The sequence below is a fragment of the Protomyctophum bolini genome, assembly GCF_963924005.1.
Source record: "Protomyctophum bolini genome assembly, chromosome: 20".
Taxonomy (NCBI): domain Eukaryota; kingdom Metazoa; phylum Chordata; class Actinopteri; order Myctophiformes; family Myctophidae; genus Protomyctophum; species Protomyctophum bolini.
Window position 1 is genome coordinate 34,493,603 of NC_137881.1, and position 20,784 is coordinate 34,514,386.

Below are 20,784 nucleotides of genomic sequence, written 5' to 3' on the forward strand. Positions count from 1 at the left end.
TCCGTATTAAGGGTAGGCCACGAAAGCTTATTAAATGTTCAACTAGGCCCTGATCCTAAAAAGGTTGACAACCTTTGGTCGAGACTCTAATTGGATTATTTTTGTGTTCCACAAGGCCCATGCAATGTAAAAATCAGACCAGTCTGAAGCGAATGGTGCAACAGCACCCCCTATTGGTACTCCAAACTAACATAGTAACATTACATAGTCCCATAGTGACATGGGGACAAAGCTGTTCCTTGGTGTGGTTTGCACACTCAAAAAATATATAATTTCTATAATCTTGTCACTGTCTAATGTGGTTCATTATTTTCATACAGTACAAGCCAAGGAGGCTACAGCACCAGCTGCCAAGAAGGCTAAAAAAGCCAAAATTAAAGGGAAGGAGGCTGCCACCGTCGACTACCCTTCTGGTGACGATGGAGAAGGTGGCTCTGAATACGCTCCTATAGCAGCTCTTCTTCCTCCAGCTCTTCGTCTTCCTCCAGCTCTTCGTCTTCCTCCAGCTCTTCGTCCTCCTCCAGCTCTTCGTCTTCCTCCGGAAGGAAGAAGTCCAAGAAAGGCAAAGGCAAGAAAAGCAAGAAAAGCAAGAAAGGAAAGAAAAGCAAGAAAGGAAAGAAAAGCAAGAAAGGAAAGAAGAGCACGAAAGGAAAGAGGTCGAAGAAGGGCAAGTCAAAGGACTCGGAGAGATCCGTTATAAGAGGTAAGCACTTCTACTTTAACCCATTTAAACAAGGAAAGCGTCTGACTTTAGATTGTACATGCAATGTTTTTAAATATACTTTAGGTATTCAAAATAGTTGATATACAAGCTTGTAGATCTGCTCATTTTAATGTGTTTTTATTTATTCACTCTGGGGGTACCTGGCTTGTTGATGGCCTTCTTGGCTTCTTCCACAACATTGTCAAAGTGAATTAGATTGTTCCTAAATATCAGTTTCATTGTGTTCCAATGTTTTTAAAGTTTTGACCTGCCCTAAAAGCAATCAGTTATTTTACAGTATGACTGCCCAGATAGCAAAATATGGGTGAATCAACGTTGAAATGTGGTTAGGCAGAAATATTGAATCCACATTGAAACCTGACGTTGAAATTATATAAAAAGTGCAAAGAGAGTTACATGTTGAAACAACATTAGGTTTTCAACCATAACTGACACTATATCAATGTTGATTCAACCATCATCTAAATGGTAATCTACATGCACATTTGGGTTGATTTGATATTGAATCAATGTTAGGAATCAACATTGATTCAACCATAATCTAAATGGTAATCTACATGCACATTTGGGTTGATTTTATATTGAATCAATGTTAGGAATCAACATTGATTCAACCATAATCTACATGTAGATTTGGGTTGATATTATATTGAATCAACGTGAAGGAATCAATATTGATTCATGTACATTTTACATTAAAAATAATACAATTTTCTACGCATTAGAAAAGGTTAGTTTTTCACCAATAACTTTCTGCTGATATAGGTCTACACATCATAGCATTACAACAATATGACCAACATTGTTGGCAGACGATGGGTAGGTCGTTTGTGTGAAAACAAACTTAGAGATGACAACATGGTATTAATATTAATCAATGACGTTTTATTAAGGAAAATCGACAGCCAGCAATTGTGTCCCTGAGAAACATTCTAAATTAGGTGCAGGTGATAGTGACAAAAATTGTTTTTTTTTTTTTGTTTTTTTTTCACAGACATAAGATTTTTTTTAAACAAAAATAAATAACCATGGTTGATATAGGACATAAAGATCTTCCCTCATGAAGGACTTTGCATATCAGGGTCCACAGGCTAACAACTGTCCATTTGGTTGCAAATCAGGGTCCACAGGCTAACAACTGTCCATTTGGTTGTCATATAACAGCGACACAAAACCGTAAACATATTTGACTGACAAAACAACAGTCTATTGGCATGGAAGAACAGTGTCCATGAACTTGTACTGGGTTGTACTGTATGGGAAACCGTGTGTGGGGTACCCTAAGTGTGACTTTGGGTCGCTTGGTTTGGGTCACTTGGGTTCCTTGGGATGCCGCCCTCCCTGTCTGGCGCATAACGAAGCCACTTCTTCACCGTTTCACTGTAGTCCTGGTTGGTCAGTTTGGAGTCAAACTGCCGAGCAGCAGCTGAAAGACACAAAAATAAGAGTGAGGAAGATAAGAGTCTATCCCATACAATTTCTTATTATCCTGCACCCTCCTGTCCAGCTTTTGGTGTGTGCACAAACTGTCCCACACAAACATTGCATTCCCACCGACAGTGAATGGACAAATTTGAGTGTTGGCCGGAATGATAAGAGTGCCCCTCACTTCACGTGTGTGTGTGTGTGTGTGTGTTTTTTTTTTAATCACTCTGCAGGCCTACAGTAACAAAAGCTACAGTCAGCATCCAGTTAGACTGAACTGGAAAGAGGAGCAAACGCCTAGCTGGCAATGCAATGTGTATCCATGCAACTCTAAAGCTCACCAATTGTCCTTTGTTTATTTCTAATAGCTTGCACTGTGTTTATTTCTAATAGCTTGCACTGTCACCATCACTTCATTCCAACATATATATTTTTTAAGATCAAGTGTTTCATTTCATGCCTCAGTCATGCCACTCCCTAAACATAATCTATTAAGTAGTTTGCAGGGAGGAAGCTTACCAAACATGCAGTCTTGTAACGTTGTGTCCTTGAAAGGCTTCTTGCTTTCTGAACACCTCCTGTCTTTTTTCCCAGCCCAGTTGAACCCACTGGCCAGGGCGTTGGTCATAGCAGATGCCAACATCCGTCTGATCAGGTTCTCCGAACTGGTACCTCCTACTACAGCCAAGCGAGAAATCTAAAATCAGAGAGAAGAAAATTAAGGCACTGCGTTAGAAACAGCATATAATTTATTTCATGAACACAGAGCAACAAACTTGTTTTACACACTTAAACACTGAAATTCCAGCCCATATTTTCAGTCATGTTCATACCAGTCGTCAAGTTTAAACACAAACCCAATTCTGTCCCAATTGGTCATGTCTGTGTAAACAGTATATATTTGAACAATTTCAAAACCTTTCATAAATAGCAGATCTACAAGCTCTGACAAATTTTGAGTTTGTAGACTAGAATTGTGCTCGAGTAGCTATAGGGCTAAAAACATATTTTCCCCCTGAGGAAAAATGAGCAAGACCGCACTGAAATTATCCACATTTGATAAATTAATGCAGTTCAGTCTGTCAAATAATTTACCATCTTTTGACGGACTGATTGATCCATCAGTAACGATTCTGCCTCATTGAAGTCGTGTTCGGTGGCGATTGGCAGCTGGAAGGGGAGCATAAAATTTGTGGTGGCTGGTCCTCGGGTACCACCCGCTGTCACATTGCCCTCAGCCAACTCCTTCTTCATGAACTGGACATCTCTGGACAGATCCTTTACCACCACAAGTACTTCAGCAAGCATTGAAGTCATCTTCTGGATGGCAAGATCTTCAGAAGAAAATTGAAAATCATGAATTGAAAATAACCTGCAAATGACACATTAGGAATTACATTATGTCCAATAGACTTGCCTTTCATAAGCTGCCCGTCACCGCCGGCCATCTGTGTGGTTCCATCTGTAAAACACAAACATTCATGCAACTTAAAAATCACTGCACACATTTGGAAAGGTTAGACGTTTGTGTGCGTGTGTGTGTATGTGTGACAGCAATTTATTTTTCTTTAGTAAACAGAAAAGGCATTTTCAGTATCCAATCAGGAGAGAGAACTCATACAGATGAATTGAATACACAGGACCACAATGGAAACAAGCTCTGAGGGCTTTTAAACATTGTATAACTGTACTCAATCAATCATAGAGGTGGACAAGAAGTGAACAATGACCATTATTTCGAATAGAGATCCAACCTGTCACACATAGATTGGAAAATGTCTACAAATATGTTACATGACAGTCTTGTTCACTTACCATTGCAACCGTGATCAGCCACCGACATTGGATCATACTGGTGGTAGAAGTCTAGAGGGAAAAAATGCAAAAAAAAAACAACATTTGTATAAATGGATCACGTTACATTTCAGTAGTAAATTGCAGGGTTCCTTAGTGAGGAATACAATGACATACCATTCTGTGCACGTCGTTGAAGACCAGGGGGTGTGTTGTACTCCCCTGAGCAGTATCCCGACATACCTGTAGAAACAAAATCAGTACGTTTCACTATAGCTTGACTGCATTGGATCAAACTGGTGGTAGTTTCCAAAAAAGAAGTCTAGAGGGGGAAACAAATGCTGTAACATTTACACAAAACATGACACTGACAGTGTGATTTAATTTGTATACCAATGGATCACGTTACATTTTAGTTATGGGTTCCTTAGTGAGGAATACAATGACATACCATTTTGTGTACGTCGTTGAAGACCAGGGGGTGTGTTGTACTCCCCTGAGGAATATCCCGACATACCTGTAGAAACAATTAGTTGTATTTCACTATAGTTGGAGTAGAACCTCAACCTGATGTGACAGCATATTATGTTGTCAACTATAACCCCGGATGACTGACATGTTAGTATGAATTACAATTCAGATTTATGAATTACAATTCAGATTTAGAGTATTCACTAAGGAGTTATGTGTCCCTGTCTCTCAAAACATTACCGTTACTGAAAGAGTACAGTATCATACCAGTACTTTGCCGCTGTGGCGCTTGGAGCTGTGGGGTATGCAGCTGCTGGACATGCAGCGGTGGTGTATGCAGCTGCTGGACATGCAGCGGTGGTGTATGCAGCTGCTGGACATGCAGCGGTGGTGTATGCAGCTGCTGGACATGCAGCGGTGGGGTATGCAGCTGTGGGGTATGCAGCTGTGGCGCTTGGAGCGGTGGGGTATGCAGCTGCGGGGGCTGGAGCTGGTGGTATTGGGCATTAGGCATCCCATCTGAAACCATAGGAAATTCACAAAGCAGTGAAGTTGTTAGCATATCCTATATGTGAGAAAATGTTTGAATTCCTTTCAGCTGAATTCTCTAGATTGAATGCATTGCTCTGACCCAGGGATACAATATAGGGAATGTGAAAGCAAATGTCAAAGTAATGCAAGGTAATACAGATATTATGTTAATGTGACCGCTTGCTGGTAGTTGCCAGTAGCCATTGCCAGTTGCATGCATGAGGCCAGCTAGCTCCTCACAAGATATAAGTTCACTTACTGTTATTTGGATCAGAAGACAGCAACTCTTCTAAGTAGCCGTAATCATCCAATGAATCTAAAAAAGGCAAACAAGGGTGAGAATTGAAGATGCTACAAATTGTGTTTAAGAGTTATCCAGTTGACGTTGTAACATTCATATCAACATACCATTCATTGCAGGCTCTATTGCTAGGGACCGCACAACTGAAGACTTGCCGGATTTTGGCATCTCAGACTGGCTCGATTTTGGAGTCTGTCCTACAACATAGTTTAGTTGGCATGTTATTCACAATGTATTTATTTTGGGCTATATAAAATGCAAGAAATGCACAAGTTCAATGCTGTAATCAAAATTAAAATGCTCAGTTTTAGTTGGTACAGTGTCAGACAAGGATAATTTATTTTTAGCTGTGTAGCAGTGAGTACATAAAATAAACTCATTGCATCAATACCTGGGAAACCCACATCAGGTGGTTTGGCAAAACGTTTTCTTTTAACATCGCCACTCGAGTGGTCATCAGAGTCCGAGTGCACATACTGTTGCTTTGGCCTAAAAGAAATGCAACAAACAGATGTAGAATCATACTACGCTTATTAGTCATGTTTTAAGTCTGAATACATAGGACCATAATGGAAATAAGCTGTGCTGTGTGGTTGGCTGAATGCATGTTGTAGCATAAGCCGAGCTGTGATTGCGTGGTGATGGAAATAAGGACTCTGAGGGGGCCAGCTATCTAGTGTTAGTACCTCTGACTACTAACCCTAGACAGCTGGCCCCCTCAGGGGGGGGGGGGGGGGGGGGGGGGGCATCACTTTGCCAAAGTGAACACTGTACCTGGATCTTCTTTTCTGGCGGAGATCTCCTTCGTCCGCAGATTCAATTTCAGAGGTTGGACACATAGTTGAGTTGTACTTGGCCTCTCGTTTTTTGGCTTCATCAAGGGTCTCTGGAAAGAGCAGAGGGAAAATGCCAATTAACATATATCTGCAGTCCAGTGTTGAAGCAAAAAAAAGAAAAAACTCACACCTGTATACATAGCTTTTAGAACAGCTGTGTATGTGTTGCACCAATTACTCACCACACGTAGTAAGGACACGTACATCCTTATAGGGGATCCATTTATCATCTGGTTGCATTCCATCTCGAAGGGCCTTTGTGAGCTTTATGTGTTTAGGGGGCCATAACAGAGTCTGTTCTTTAGCTTTAAACCAGCTCTCTAGAACTACTGCTGTCCCACCATTTGGGAACTGTACAACTGACCACACCACCTCACCATTCATCTTCAAAGGGCTAGGGATGAAATGAGAATTACTCAATGATCTCTCCTTACAAGCCATTGACCATACCGTCCTACAAAGCCAAAGTGCAGTAACTACACACACACACACATTACAGATTGTATTTAATTGGCCAGGCAAACATGTTATATGTGCACATGTGATATTGCACGAATTGTGTATTCATTCATGAGGTAATGTATGCCCCCGAAAACTGACCTTTGAGTCAGTGTGTTAATATAGTTAGTTACTGCACTTGGCTTGGCTTTGTAGGGCAGTATGGTTATACTGCTAAATGAAGTAGCGGTATTGCAATGGCACCATCTCTGTCTGGAGAGAGAAAACATTTGCGCTTGATATAGCGAAGTTTACCTATCCCTATATCTTCTTGCAAGCCACTAACCTTGTATGTACCAATGTATGATGATTCACAGGGATACATGTAGTATGGCTGTTTGTGTCTGTACTTTCTGTAAATTATATATACATCTTCCTCTGATTTAAGAATATTCTCTACTAATGCAAATCCATCTCCAACCTCAATACAATTGTCTCCTTTCTTTGTGGACAGAGTAAAGCGATGAGTGGAGACCTTCCTGTACTGTTGTGAATCAGTAAACTGGGGGGGGACAGGCCCATCAGTGTGAATGTTACTCAAAATGGGATCATCAGTGGGACATGGAGACCAAACATGTGGAATTTCAGACAACCTTTTCACTACCTGTTGTAGAGGCTGATGTGGCTTGCGTAGAAGATGCTTAATTTGTCCAAGATAGTTCTCAAAAGGGAATCCTGAGATATTATCTAGAGTGCCAAACTTCCTGTATTCCTCAGCCAAATGAATAAGCTGGTGTACATTGTACACAAGTTGATCTTTTCCATACAACTCCCCAAAGTGTTCAACAAAAGAAACCATCAACTTGTGTGCAAAGGCTAACATTTCCTCAGAAATACTAGGGGACAGCAACAAGTACATTCCAACAGAAAACAACATGAAGTTGTCATACAGCTCACTGGGGAGGGAATCCTTCAAAACCACAGGACCCCAATACAACATGAAGGATCTCAACTCAGTAGCTTTCCAGCGATCTAGTTCTGACAGCTCCCTTGGTTTACGATTAAATTCACAAGGCATGCAAGGACGTAGCTTTAGCAGTTTACATGAAATGGCTTCTACAGTTTTGGAAGGAACCCTTGTTGCCAAATTCTTCCCCTTTAACCATATATTAAGCAGTTTCCTTGTAACTCCGAGACAACAGAGATGCATGTAATCAGTTGGAAACATAGAAACCATCTTCACTAAACCTGTTAAAGGGCTTGTCCCATTGTGATGGCCCTCATCAACCATGTCTGAGAAACTAGAGTCTGTCCTAAGTCTGACTTTTGTTTCAGGATATGTCATTTTATTTCTCCATACACCCTCCTGAAAACACTTGTCACAACCCGAATAGCCATTAAATGCCTTGGTCTGCTTAATATAAGCTCTAGCTGGGGCATCACAAATGAAGGAAGAAATCTGTACATCAAATTGCTTGTCATTATAAATGATGCCATTAGACAGTACATTCTGAAGATCTTTGACAAACTGTTCTAGGTACTCCGAAACACTCTTTGGCTTGCTTAGACCACAAAAAATACCAACAACAAATGGGCACTTTGTGTAGTCACATTTGAGACATCCAAGTATGGGCCAAAACTGCAGTTTAGAACTTTTGAATAAAGGTAAACCATCTATATTAAACTGTAAATTAAGAGTAGTCAGAGTTGCTGGTAAACGCAAACATGCCAACCGTGAAAGCACCCCTTTGACTAAACCAAAATGATAGTATTCTCCCCCTTCAATCTTAGTGGTAGGCACCTTTTTTTGTGTTCCAAGCAATGTTCTTCCATCTTTGGGAAGGGTGGGGTGAAATATCTTCAAAATGGACAGCAAAGAGGATAGTGCAACCAGAGAGACTGAATAGGATGTTGCCCAATATTTTAAACTTGTCATGAGGAAATCGTCATTATGCTCATCACTGTCAAAGACATGTCCAGGTTCAATTTCATCATCCCCAGCTATACTTTCAAAATGTGCATCTGGATCACCTGGTGAGTCAATATTTTCACTCTGATCACTGATAGTTAGTGGTCTGTTTAGTGGCAAGTCTGGTGTGGTTGGTAAATCTAGTGGCAAGTCTGATGTGGTCGGTAAATCTAGTGGCAAGTCTGACTTTGGTAAAACTAGCAGGCACTCAGAAGAGGCTGCGACAGGATCTGCTCTCTCTGAACGGTTTGATTGTGAATTAGCAGCAATAGTTAAATTATACTCAGTGAGGATTTCCTGCTCTGTTTCTCTCACTAATTTCTTGATTTTACGTCTTTTAGCCCAATAAGACATCTTAAGAGTGATAAGGAGCTGTAGTCAGTGTACATAAATTGTGGCCATTTACTTTGCTGCAACAGGCTGAGGAGTCTTCTTCAATGCTGCTAGTCTTGAAACTGTTATGTGATTCTGGAAGAAGAAGAAAAAAGGGGGGTCCTGATTAATGTGCTGCATTCAAATGTGAAACAAGCTGAAACATTGCATAATTGTACATTTGGATCAACATCAAGCTTGTTCATTATTATAATTTAATAGTATTGTTAATTATAAAATACCAGCATAACCAAACGTCTAACTATAACAACAGGACGAATGCAGTCTGACTGAGACTTCTCTATAAAACACAACGTCATTCAATACAAAAGCACGCGATTGGTCTGTTCGTTTTGGCGCAACGCCGGTTATAAGAAGATAAAAACGTTTCAAAAGTTTCAAAACACATCGAAATATTAAATAATGTACTGGTTATAGGTCTGAGAACAGACACAGGAACCGTACGGTTCCACTTGTACACACTCCCGAGTTAAATTAATAAGGACACGCCAACAGATATTCATTTATCTTAATGTTACGGCCGGCTACACCAGGCATTTGTTTTGTGTAGCCCGGCCGTTATGTTACATCACATATTCACCTATCAAGCTGCAGCATATGCACAAAACAATGCAGTTATGTCAGTGTCACTAAAGACTAAACACAGTTAATATAAAAGTAATATCGCCAAACTTACTGCAAAAGCGCTCAAAGTAGAATCCGGGGGAGTCGGGGACAGACGAAAGCCAGCCAGTAACGGAGGAAACGGAGTGTGGTTGGAACATACCACTAGAGCTCGTTTAAGTAGGGGGGGACATTTGGATGCACTGACTTTATGCACTGACTTTATTTTGTGTGTTTCTACCTCGGTTCTGCATGTTTTATATACATTTTGCTTTTACTAGATGTTTAATTTTCACTGTATTTTTGTTTTTAATACCGTTTTATCTTGATTTGCACTAGTTTTTGAATTTGTATTCAAGTCTTGTGTGCATTTGTTCATTAAAAGACAGTCTGTAAAAGACAGTGTATTTATTTCCTCTTTTTTTTTTTTGCATGCCTTTTACAATAGTGGTCTTGGAAACTGGAAACTGGAGATATTGCTTTACAATATGATTAAAAGTAACCTTATTGGAATGCATCCCTGTTCTGGGAGGAACATTTACCAAAAACATAACTTCGAGCTCCCAACTTGTCATGTATTGGCTTCAAGATCTGTATATTTTGGCAAAGACTTTGAGCACAACTGCATGTTGCTTGTGATGATCACCTATGGAAAATGCAAGAAGACAATATTGTCTGCTACATTGCTTTTTGATGTTTACACTGATTTATAGAGGTATCTAGAGCAGTGGTTCCCAAAGTTTTTCATATCCAAATATGAAATATCCCACAAGTGATTCTCAAACAGTTTAATTTGAAGGACCCCCAGTTTGACATGCATTAGTCCACGGACCCATTCGATGGGATTTCTATCCGAGGTTCCAATTAATTCAACTCTGGGAGTGTACACACGTTATGGTCTCTTTGGTTCCAACTATCATTCAGCTGGGGACCCCCTGGAACTCTCTCAAGGACCCCTGGTGGTCCCCAGACCTCACTTTGAGAACCACTGAAGAGAAACTCTCCCTTTTTGAACGTGGCAATTATCGCTACTATCCACCAGAAAATATATCTGCTGCTGTTTCGATGTCTCAATAATGATGTAGGCCTACTGTGCTGCTGCACATCAAGCTAGTGATTTGAAAACCACCTGATTATTTTACATTCATGGAACTAATGTATTGGCTTAAATACATGTATGCTATACCAGGATAAATGTTGATGGTGCATTCCAGCACTACTGCGCATGTGCACCAGCCTACAGTATATGCTCCCGCTTGTATTCATTCAGGAAATCTAACATCGAAACAGAAGCACTGTGTCCGTGTCCAGGTAGTCCCACCTCCAAGTCACTCCTATTGGCTGAAGCCAAAGCCGGCCGCCACTATAGTATTTGATATAACTTCTGGTGAGAGATTTGCTACCCAATAGCGTCATGGCCCTGCCCCGGCGTGCAGTGTTGTGACTGATGTCCCTCCTTTTCATTTGTTCCTTAACCTCGCGTCACCATGGGCTTCCTAGAGGAGGGAAAATTAAACCTGCGTATTTTGCCTGCCTGCCGTACACTTGTCTTGCTTGGCACAGTTCAGTTGGCAGAAATACTTCGTCCTCCAGTCAGAGTAGGCAGAGCATGATGCAGATGACTAAGAAAGTACGTAAATTGGTATTTCAGGGGCAATCCAAAAAGAAAGCTCTTAAATTAATACAATTTCTTTAAAAAAAGGCGATCCTCAAGGATTCTGTGAAATGTCGGCTTTGTAAGAGGCGGATGACTGTCCAAACGAAGAGGAATCGACCATTACAGTTGGTAAGTATTTATTAAATGAGAATTATTTGGGCCGTTTTTGAAGCATGCAGAACAAACAGTTTGTATGCATTTTTAAACCACAATAAGCATATGGCATTGGATTTCAACATTTCAATAACATCTGGTCCCTAGCCCTGGGCCATATCGACCAGAGCTGACGTTACAAATTGACTGTTAAATAAAGTTTTGTGGGAGGAGAAAATCCCTGGAAATAAATCCATGATCGGTTGGTTTAGATAAGAGTCTGACACATGTCATGCAGCAGCTGTCCTTTTATCTCTAGCACAACACATTATACAATGAATTAGGCTAGTCACCTAATGCTGCCTGCAGGTTCCATGTTTAATTCCAGCGTGTGTAACCTACATTATTGTCTAAGTGAAAGTTTTCATATTGTAAATGTGATGCTAACGTGGTTTAGCGACTAGTACTTTGACAGCTCATTCATCGTAGCTTGTTTCCAAGTCAAACGGACTTCCTGTGCAGAAACTGCCCCATCACAATAAGAGCCAGTTGTATTGATTAGTCACAACTAGATTTATTTCTAAATCTACCTACAGGACGTTAACATCTCATTTGAGTGCCTGTCAGCATTCTCTCAATCTGAGAATCCCATCGTCAAATATTCGGGAAAACAGCGCCTCCCCGAGGCAACAGTTGCCTCTCTTGAGAGACTAGCATTCTCTAGTCTAAATCCCTGTCTATCAGCTGGTGCGCAAATGGCTAGGCTGTGGCAATAATAATAATAAAATAAAAGGAAACGAAAAATAACTAAAATCGTTCATTTTTTGGAACCATGCATGAACTTTAGTTCAAAATGTTAAATTATGAACTATGAACTGAATTAGTTTATTTTTAATTTTTTGAACTGTGAAATGAACTATAGTTAATATAGCTCCTGACACAACAACAAGGAGAGAACATTTCAGAAATGGATTACTCTAGCCGTATGTAAGAAATGTATGTCATTTTGAGTTTTTGACCACACTTTGGTGTTTATTTGATTATTGTTTCACTGCCTTTAATTTATTACGTTTCCAGTTTTTTCCTCATACATATTTTGTACATGGTACGTGCAAGGTACATTGATACAAGTAAATGTGAAAAAGTTGACACCAAAAGCCAGACAGAGGGCTTGTTTCCAGTTTGTTTTTTAATAAACAATCAAACTCAGCATTTTTGCCTGCCTATTAGGCTATTTGTTCAGTGGAAACTTGATCATGAAGTTGATAAAAAAAACATTACAAAAAAAGTAGTGTCCATGTAGCTAGCTACTTTTGCCATGTAGCTTATAGTGTAGCTTGTTACAATTCTCTGGGGATAGCTTCGTTGTAGTTGAGCTATATTTAATAGAGAGTAACTGGTAGTGTAGCTTACTACATTTTCCAAGTAGCTTGCCCATCACTGAGTGTTACACAGTCTGATGATCATCGTTTATTTTATTTAAGTCAAATTAAGCACTAATCAAGCCCAAAAGATCACATTTTTTTTAGTGTACAAACCTTAACAGGTTAATTTGGTTCCATTTGTACACCCAAGAGTTAAATTAACATTGATTTTACAATATAAAGTAGGGGTCCCAGAGATACAAATGGCATTAAATGGGGGGTCCGTAGCCTAGGTCAAACTGGGGGTCCTTGAAATCAAACAGTTTGAGAATCTTCTCTTATGGGGAGGTCTCTAGCTGATTCATGTCCTGGACATGAACAAGTTTGGGAACCACTGCCCTTGAGAACCACTGACATTGGATTTGTTGTTTATTCTACAGAAATGGGTTATTTTTTATTCGTATTATTTACATTCATATAGTTTGTAAACTGCATCTACAATCTCTTTAACAATTAAACCTTGCTTTTCTTAAGGACATGCCAGCGAGCAGCGCACAGAGGGACAGAAAAGGTTGTATCGATTCGGCACAAGTCTATGTTCCAGAACAGCAGACTGTCCCTGTTCCAGTGGATGCAGTATATTTATCGGTAAAACATTTTAGTCAGCTAAAAAAATGTAGTGTGGATTTTTTTTAAAGATAATGTAATTGAACTAAAACGGCAAATGGATTATATTATGTGTTCTGTGTTTTACAGATTTGCACAGGGCCTACGGCTAAGACATGTGGACATGATGGCGGATGAGATAGCTGCAAGCAGTGCAAGCCTGTCCATGATGTCCAAGAGACTGAGGAGGGTCAGTTGATCTTTTTTTCTTTTAATTGTCACTGTACTTATTGCTTACGTATAGCTTTTTTGGTGCATGTTCCAAACTAGGAGCATTCTTTGGTTCCACTGAAAAATACCGGAGAACTTTATACACAGAGCTGAATTCATCTGTGGTTTATTCATCTGTGCCAGCTGTACATTTTATACAATTTATTATTTTTTCGGACTGATATCTTGGCTACTGTAGTCATGGCTGCCAGTTCCCACCTGATGTTGTGTGTGAGTTCCGACAGTTCCAGATGGTACTGAATAACCACCAGCTTGCATAGCGTCTTAAGACTAGGACTTAGATCTAAGACAAACATGTCACCAGCGGGGTTGTTCCATCTATCAAAGAAGAAGACACGATCTCCCACCATGCAACAGCTGAAGGAATACATCTGAGTAGGGCGTTTCCCCTTGGGCTCAACCTTCTTCCAGGAGAAGGCCTCTAAATTGTATTTCCACAGATCATTGGATGGCTGGTTCAAGGTGTGACCACCATATATGTACAGCTCTCCATTGAAGGTAAAGGCTGAATGACCCCAGCATCCTTCTGGAAGAAGCTGTGCAGAAGGCGTGCTCAGCCAACAGCTGGTCTCTGTGTCAAACACACTGATGGTGTTGTAGGAGACCTTAGGCCCCCCTTAGCCCCCAAATACAAACAGCTTTGTCCCGATGATGGTGGCAGAGTGACTTGATGAAGCATGTGGTGGAGTTCCTCTGGTGTTAATTAAACTCCAGACCATTGTGGTGGAGTCCAACTTGTAGATGTCATTATTGCGTTCAGTCATGTGCTTGTATCCTCCATAGACATACATGACCTTCCCCAAGACACAGGCTGAGTGGTAGCTCCTCCCTTCAGGAACAGTCCCAGAAGCCTTGGTTCTGACCCACAGATGGGTGTCCACATCAAATGCATAAAGCATGTTACAGTACTCCACTCCATAGTAGCCTCCCCAGATGTAGACAACATATTCTATTAACACAGCTGTGTGGCCTTGGCGATAGGAGGGACCCTCAAGGTGACCTTCTCCTCTTCCATTTGTCTCTGGGGTCAACCTCCTCCAGCGCAGAGATACTGTGTTGAAGACGTTCACACACATCTGAACACGGTTTCCATCACAACGTCCTCCAAAGGTGAACACTTCATCCTTCACTGCAACAGCAACACAACCTGATGTTTTTGGTCCTCCATTGAGATGTACCGTCCAGCAGATCATTGCTCACTCTGTATAACTAGTCAGATTCTTTAAATAATCACTCTGAGAGACAATAGACTCCCAAATGACCGTGTTATACATCGCTTATATTGGTTATATTTATTTGGCACAAATGTCATGCAAGGTTTGAGCAATCCACAAAGCCGATCAGTTGTGTTAGCCAATCACGGAAGTCGATGACTCTTGATCTTCCTAACATGGCAGAATTGAGAACTGGCGCAATCACGTATTTTGTAAAGCCCTGTGCTACATAGCAGTGTGTAGCCCCGTGCTACATAGCAGTGTAAAGCCCCGTGCTACATAGCAGTGTAAAGCCCCGTGCTACATAGCAGTGTAAAGCCCTGTGCTACATAGCAGTGTAAAGCCCTGTGCTACATAGCAGTGTAAAGCCCTGTGCTACATAGCAGTGTAAAGCCCTGTGCTACATAGCAGTGTAAAGCCCTGTGCTACATAGCAGTGTAAAGCCCTGTGCTACATAGCAGTGTAAAGCCCTGTGCTACATAGCAGTGTAAAGCCCTGTGCTACATAGCAGTGTAAAGCCCTGTGCTACATAGCAGTGTAAAGCCCTGTGCTACATAGCAGTGTAAAGCCCTGTGCTACATAGCAGTGTAAAGCCCTGTGCTACATAGCAGTGTAAAGCCCGTGCTACATAGCAGTGAGAAATCCTTTCTGGTTGAAGACCAACCATGCTGCGACATTCTGGATGAGTTGGAGAGCCTTAAGTGTAGCGATGGAGCTCGTTAATGTTTTATTGATAACGATCACCTTATGAAGCAGGCTTTTGAGCCGGGTTCTTATCGAGCCCACTGTCGAGCATTTGCTATTCTTTTGTGGAAAGTACAGAACCTTATTTTGAGTGGCCAGTTGTGAGAGTTTGTATGCCAATAAACCGTTCTAAGGTGTATACACACACACACACACACACACACACACACACACAAACAATATGCATATTATATATATATATATGCTTATTATATTTGAATAATCTTCTCATTATTTTAACCAACCAAGACCTCCCTTTGCCCTACATTTTACTATAGGCCTTATACAGTACCTTTCTAACAGACAGAGGGAACTGTTCATGTCTGGTCGATAGACTGAGAAGTTGCACATTGAATACGTCACGTATTATGTGAGACTATTCAATCGATTCGTGGGAGATACAGTATTATAACTCTATGGCAGGGAGATTTGAGTTTCCCCAATAGTCAAAATGTATGTTCTACGGTTAGAACAACCACTAACGCCACGTTGTGTGATCCATCTTTGGAGTGATACTAATTCAACTAAATTGCCGGGCAGAAACCTCTCCATAGTCGAACATGTTTTTTTAGTTTTTTTTTTCTTTTCGTGCCTATGTAACGTGGTTAATAGTGCTTCCACTTGCCCAGGCATTATATTGTATTGTGATCCAATGTTCTGTCACTTTATATATTATGACCTATAACCTAATGACGTAACCTTGCCGCACTTCCCATTTCATACTGGCTTTGGAAGCGGTAGGTTGTGTTTATTTTGCTCTGCAGATTATTTTATTTTATGTACCCAAAGTTGTAACTTAGACACATACTGTGTTCTCAGGGTACTGCATCTGTTTATTTCCAGCAACTGATATTGTGGAAAACGTATACAAGAGCAGAGCAGTGATTTCCTCGTTGTCTTTTTGTACAGAGAATAAATCTACTCACTGCTGAGATCCTGGTCTATGGTGCTTCATATAACACAACGCAAGATCACGTCTGTTACACCTAATTGATCATTCTACAGCGTCACACAAAAGTAGCAGATCTACAAGCTTGGAACACGGTATGAACACGTGTGGAGCTCTGATCGATTGATTGAATACTTTATTGACGGAAATGAATCGACGTTCCCCGCTGTTAGAAGCCACAGCCAGTTTCAGGAGGAAAGGCACAACGTACTACTCACTTGGCTTTTTAAAGGGATTGTGACATTAAAAAAAAGGTTTTGGAATTGTTCTTATTTTTTTTAGGTTTTCTAATCTCAATTGCACCCAAAAAACATGAACTTTTAACATTCAGTAGATTTTCTGTGATCTGAGGTTTTCTGGCTCAAACAGGTGCTCTGATTTGCCGGCAGTTTGTGATGCAAGAGCCTGCAAATCCCATATATGTCAATGGGATTTGCCAGCAGATGTCACTGTTTTCACTGTGTTGCCTGTTTTCATTGTAGCTCAAAAGGCTTCCAAACCCCAAAGAAAACTTCAGACCACAGAAAATCCACTGAATGTTCAAAGTTCAGGTTTTTTGGGTGTAATTGAGGTCATAAAACCTAAAACAAAAATAAATGAAAATGAATGTCATAAAACCTTTAAATGTCCAACGTTCTCACGGTTCCATTTCCAGGACAGGAGTCTGAAGTATATTATCTCCATTTAGTTTCCACTGAAGTAAGTATAACGCCAAGTAGTGTCTCCGTTCGAAAAGTGAACCTTTTTCCCCATTCGTCTTTTTCGTGCAATGTTCCAAAACAGAGCTACAGCTATATCGTCGTGACAGCTGACAAGTGACAACTTTAAATCGGCTATTTAAATATCTACAGTAATACTGTAAGTTTACGGTTTACATAAAATCAGCCTCTCAAACAAATGGCTCGTTCCAATGCTTCACGTGTGTCGGGCTGGCTACCCCCCAAACCAACAGACGTACAAGCTGTCGATGCGCCGTGTCATGGCGTTCCCAAGCTGTCGATGCTCCGTGTCATGGCGTTCCCAAGGTGGGCAACATATAATATGGAAGTCGACGTCAATGCAGAGAACATTAGCGATTAACCCATTCTGACCTGAGATCAGATTCTAAAAATGTCTTCTCTACATCCTGACAGTTTTCTGAAAAAGCTATGTTTATATGTCAGTCGTTCTTCGATTTTTCAAAAATAGCAGACTTTACAAGCTCGTAGCGCGGCACTCGAGCTTGTAGATCTGCTAATGTTCAATAGCTAAAGCATAGCATAATGCTAACACCAAAAGTTCCCGACCAAAATGTTTTTTTAAAGCTGTGTACAACCCACCCGTGTGAAGTGAGGGGCGCTGATATGTTAAAATCTAACTCACGTTGATTTAGGTGATGTAAAACAAACGGTGACAAAACAAACATTAAATTCCCTTTATTGTTAAAAACTGTTTGGTAGCCATAAACGTCAAGACGTCTAATTTCCAATTAAGTACCGGATGTCACGGACGACAAGACGTCTTCCCTTGGGAATAAAAATAAATAAAAAAGTATTTCTTTTTAATATTCTTATTTTTTTTTTCGTTTGAATTTTCATCCATATTTTGAAAATGCCTCTAATCTGGTGTACAGGTGATGACATCATGCACATTACATGCATAATAGAATTACAAATTCTTTCTCTCTTTATAATGGGAGAATTGTCACTCAAAGCCTAAACTGGTGACCACCACCAGGTGGCGCTGAAAGGCATTACATGTTTGTGTTATAGGGACAAGATGACGTACATTTTCCCTTCATCGTCAATGGCGTTATTATAACATCGACAGCTCTACGACGTGACGGAAGCTTCTGCATAGCAACTATATCTTATTTGGCATTGATTGGACAATGGGCTTTTTGGGGTGGGGTTTAGCGGAGGGCTAATTGCATTGATTGGACAATAGGCTTTTTGGGGTGGGGTTTAGCGGAGGGCTAATTGCATTGTTACTGGGCAGAGATAAACGAGGTCGGATCTCCTCTCACACGTTTATTTGTTTGTCAACCTTCTATCATGCATCACAGACTGATGCTCATTATGCAGCAAGTGCGCACGCACGCACGCACACACACAAGCGGACACCATGCTCTCACACACACATACACACATACACGCATACACACAAATTATGGCTCTCGATCAACGCCTTGACTCTGGCCGAACTGTGCTGCACCGCATATCATTTACGTGTAGTCATGTAGTCTCGCATACACGCGTGCACGTGTTGTGTGCGTACCTGTATACACACACACACACACACACACACACACACACACACACACACACACACACACACGCGCACACACACACACAATACACTTTCATGTATGTTCTACTGCCGGTGACCTTTACAGATAATGTCACCCACATCATGGGATCCAGCAACGCACGCAGGCACGCACGCACGCAACGCACGCACGCAGGCACGCACGCAACGCACGCACGCACTAACCTTATCACTAATTATTCAAAACGTCTGCTCGGCTTCATCCTGAATTCATTTTCTTCTGAAGCGTGTTCATTTCATCTCTCTGTCATGTGATTTAAACATGTTTGATCTGTCCGTGTTCCGTCACAACTCCATGTTTTCACATCGGAATCTGAATGGAAAAAAGCTACCGATTTCTTCCTTCTTTTTACTTCTTTTATCTTAGATAAAAACCTGTGTCTCTCCCCTCGTTTCCTCTGTCTCAATCAATAGAGGCAAAAAGGCCCAAAAATAGAATGAATGGAGGCAGGCAGGCAGGCAGGCAGGCAGGCAGGCAGGCAGGCAGACAATGGCAGATCTACAAGATCTTGTAGTTCTTCGAGTTGTTACTATAAGTTGTTTTAAGTTGATTTTAAAGTACGCTTTGAATCCCGGCAGTATCGATACTTTCACATATACTGTAGTGTAAGTACACTGTGGGTAATATTGTCTCCCCTCCCCCCCCCCCCCCCCCCCCCCTCGTCCTTGGAGCGGTCAGAGGAAAGGTCACAGAGGGGTCATCCCGCAATGCGTTCATGACATCATGTTTGTGGCCAATAACTGAAAACATTATTATAATAATAATTATAATAATTATTATTATAATAATCTGTCTGGGGTGACTACGGGAGGTCTACAACTGTCACTTCTAATAAATAATAGTCTAATAATAGTACCTATATACGATTTCAGATTCTCATTTTCTAAAGTATAGATAAATATATGAACTGGAATGCCGTACTGTGCTGTGCCTGCTGTCAGTGGAGTACCTCACACACACACACACACACACACACACACACACACGCGCGCGCACACACACGCACACACACACACACACACACACACACACACACACACACACACACACACAGGGACAAGTGTTAATATTTGAACACCCATATCTATCAGAGGAGATAAGTTTAGCTAAAAACAGACCCATCAGCTTTTCCACTGCTGCTCTTGTGATCACACACACACACACACACACACACACACACACACACACACACACACAAGCTGAATGCTGGAATATTAATATGTGTAATTCATCAATATCACTTAATGCTGTTTAAAAATGTTTTTAAAAGACGAGCTGAGTTGCACTGTGGTGGGTTGTGGTTCCATCTACACCAACTGCTACGTCTTGCTCCACCTCTTACCCATTATCCTTATTTGCCTTTTTATTTTAAAACATTTTAAAGATAGTTCAAATAGCTGATCTGCAAGCTTGCAATGTGTCGATGTAGATCGGCTGGTTGAACTATTTGAAAATGTTTTCAAATTGTAAAAAAAGAAAAAAGAAAAAAAAAGGCTAAATAAGTTTAGGAATAAGGGGGTGGAGCAAGACAGGGCCCAATATCTCTGTGTCAACAAGAGCAGATCTATATACCAGCTCACAATGTGTCACGTTGCAAGGCGTTGTGAGCTTGTAGATCGGCTATTTTGGCGCGTGTTCCCTCCATAATAGGCATGCTGGGGTTGACGTGCTTAAAAGTCATAAAAAGTATTTTTCAAGGTGAAGTTATTTACAGACGTGATGTACAGTATAGTAGCAGCATGCAGGTGATTGGATCAGAAACATTTCTGTCAAATAATTAATAATTATATTGTCTGTCGTGTTCTGAACAAATAAACAACAACAATAAACAATACTCAATTAAATGCCATATTTAACACCACTACTGCCGTGCTAAAGTAGGCTGCTCAAAATAGCTGATCTTACAAGCTCACAAGTCGCCAACAGTATTATGACAAACACAGTGATGATTCAGGCCGTGTTATCTGCATGGTGTTGATCCACTGACAGTGGAAACTTAACAATGGTTTCAACACAGCCATATTTTTATTGTGCTTCAGTGTGTTGACATTAGATGCTAATTTTCATTTCCAG

At 40.8% G+C, this 20,784-nt stretch overlaps 1 protein-coding gene across 1 annotated transcript; it reads right to left on the bottom strand.

The window, feature by feature from the left end:
• Positions 1–446: 446 nt before the first annotated feature.
• LOC308335355 (uncharacterized protein) lies at positions 447–9,579 on the bottom strand (the record flags this gene model as incomplete). The annotated part of the gene is made up of 8 exons (XM_080792374.1): positions 9,559–9,579; positions 4,121–4,186; positions 3,965–4,015; positions 3,567–3,611; positions 3,245–3,483; positions 2,669–2,846; positions 2,098–2,150; positions 447–536 (listed from the first exon to the last, which is right to left on the bottom strand). Exons 2-8 carry the CDS (start codon positions 4,182–4,184, stop codon positions 447–449), a joined length of 720 nt encoding a protein of 239 aa, XP_080648500.1. The 5' UTR covers positions 4,185–4,186; positions 9,559–9,579.
• Positions 9,580–20,784: the final 11,205 nt, after the last annotated feature.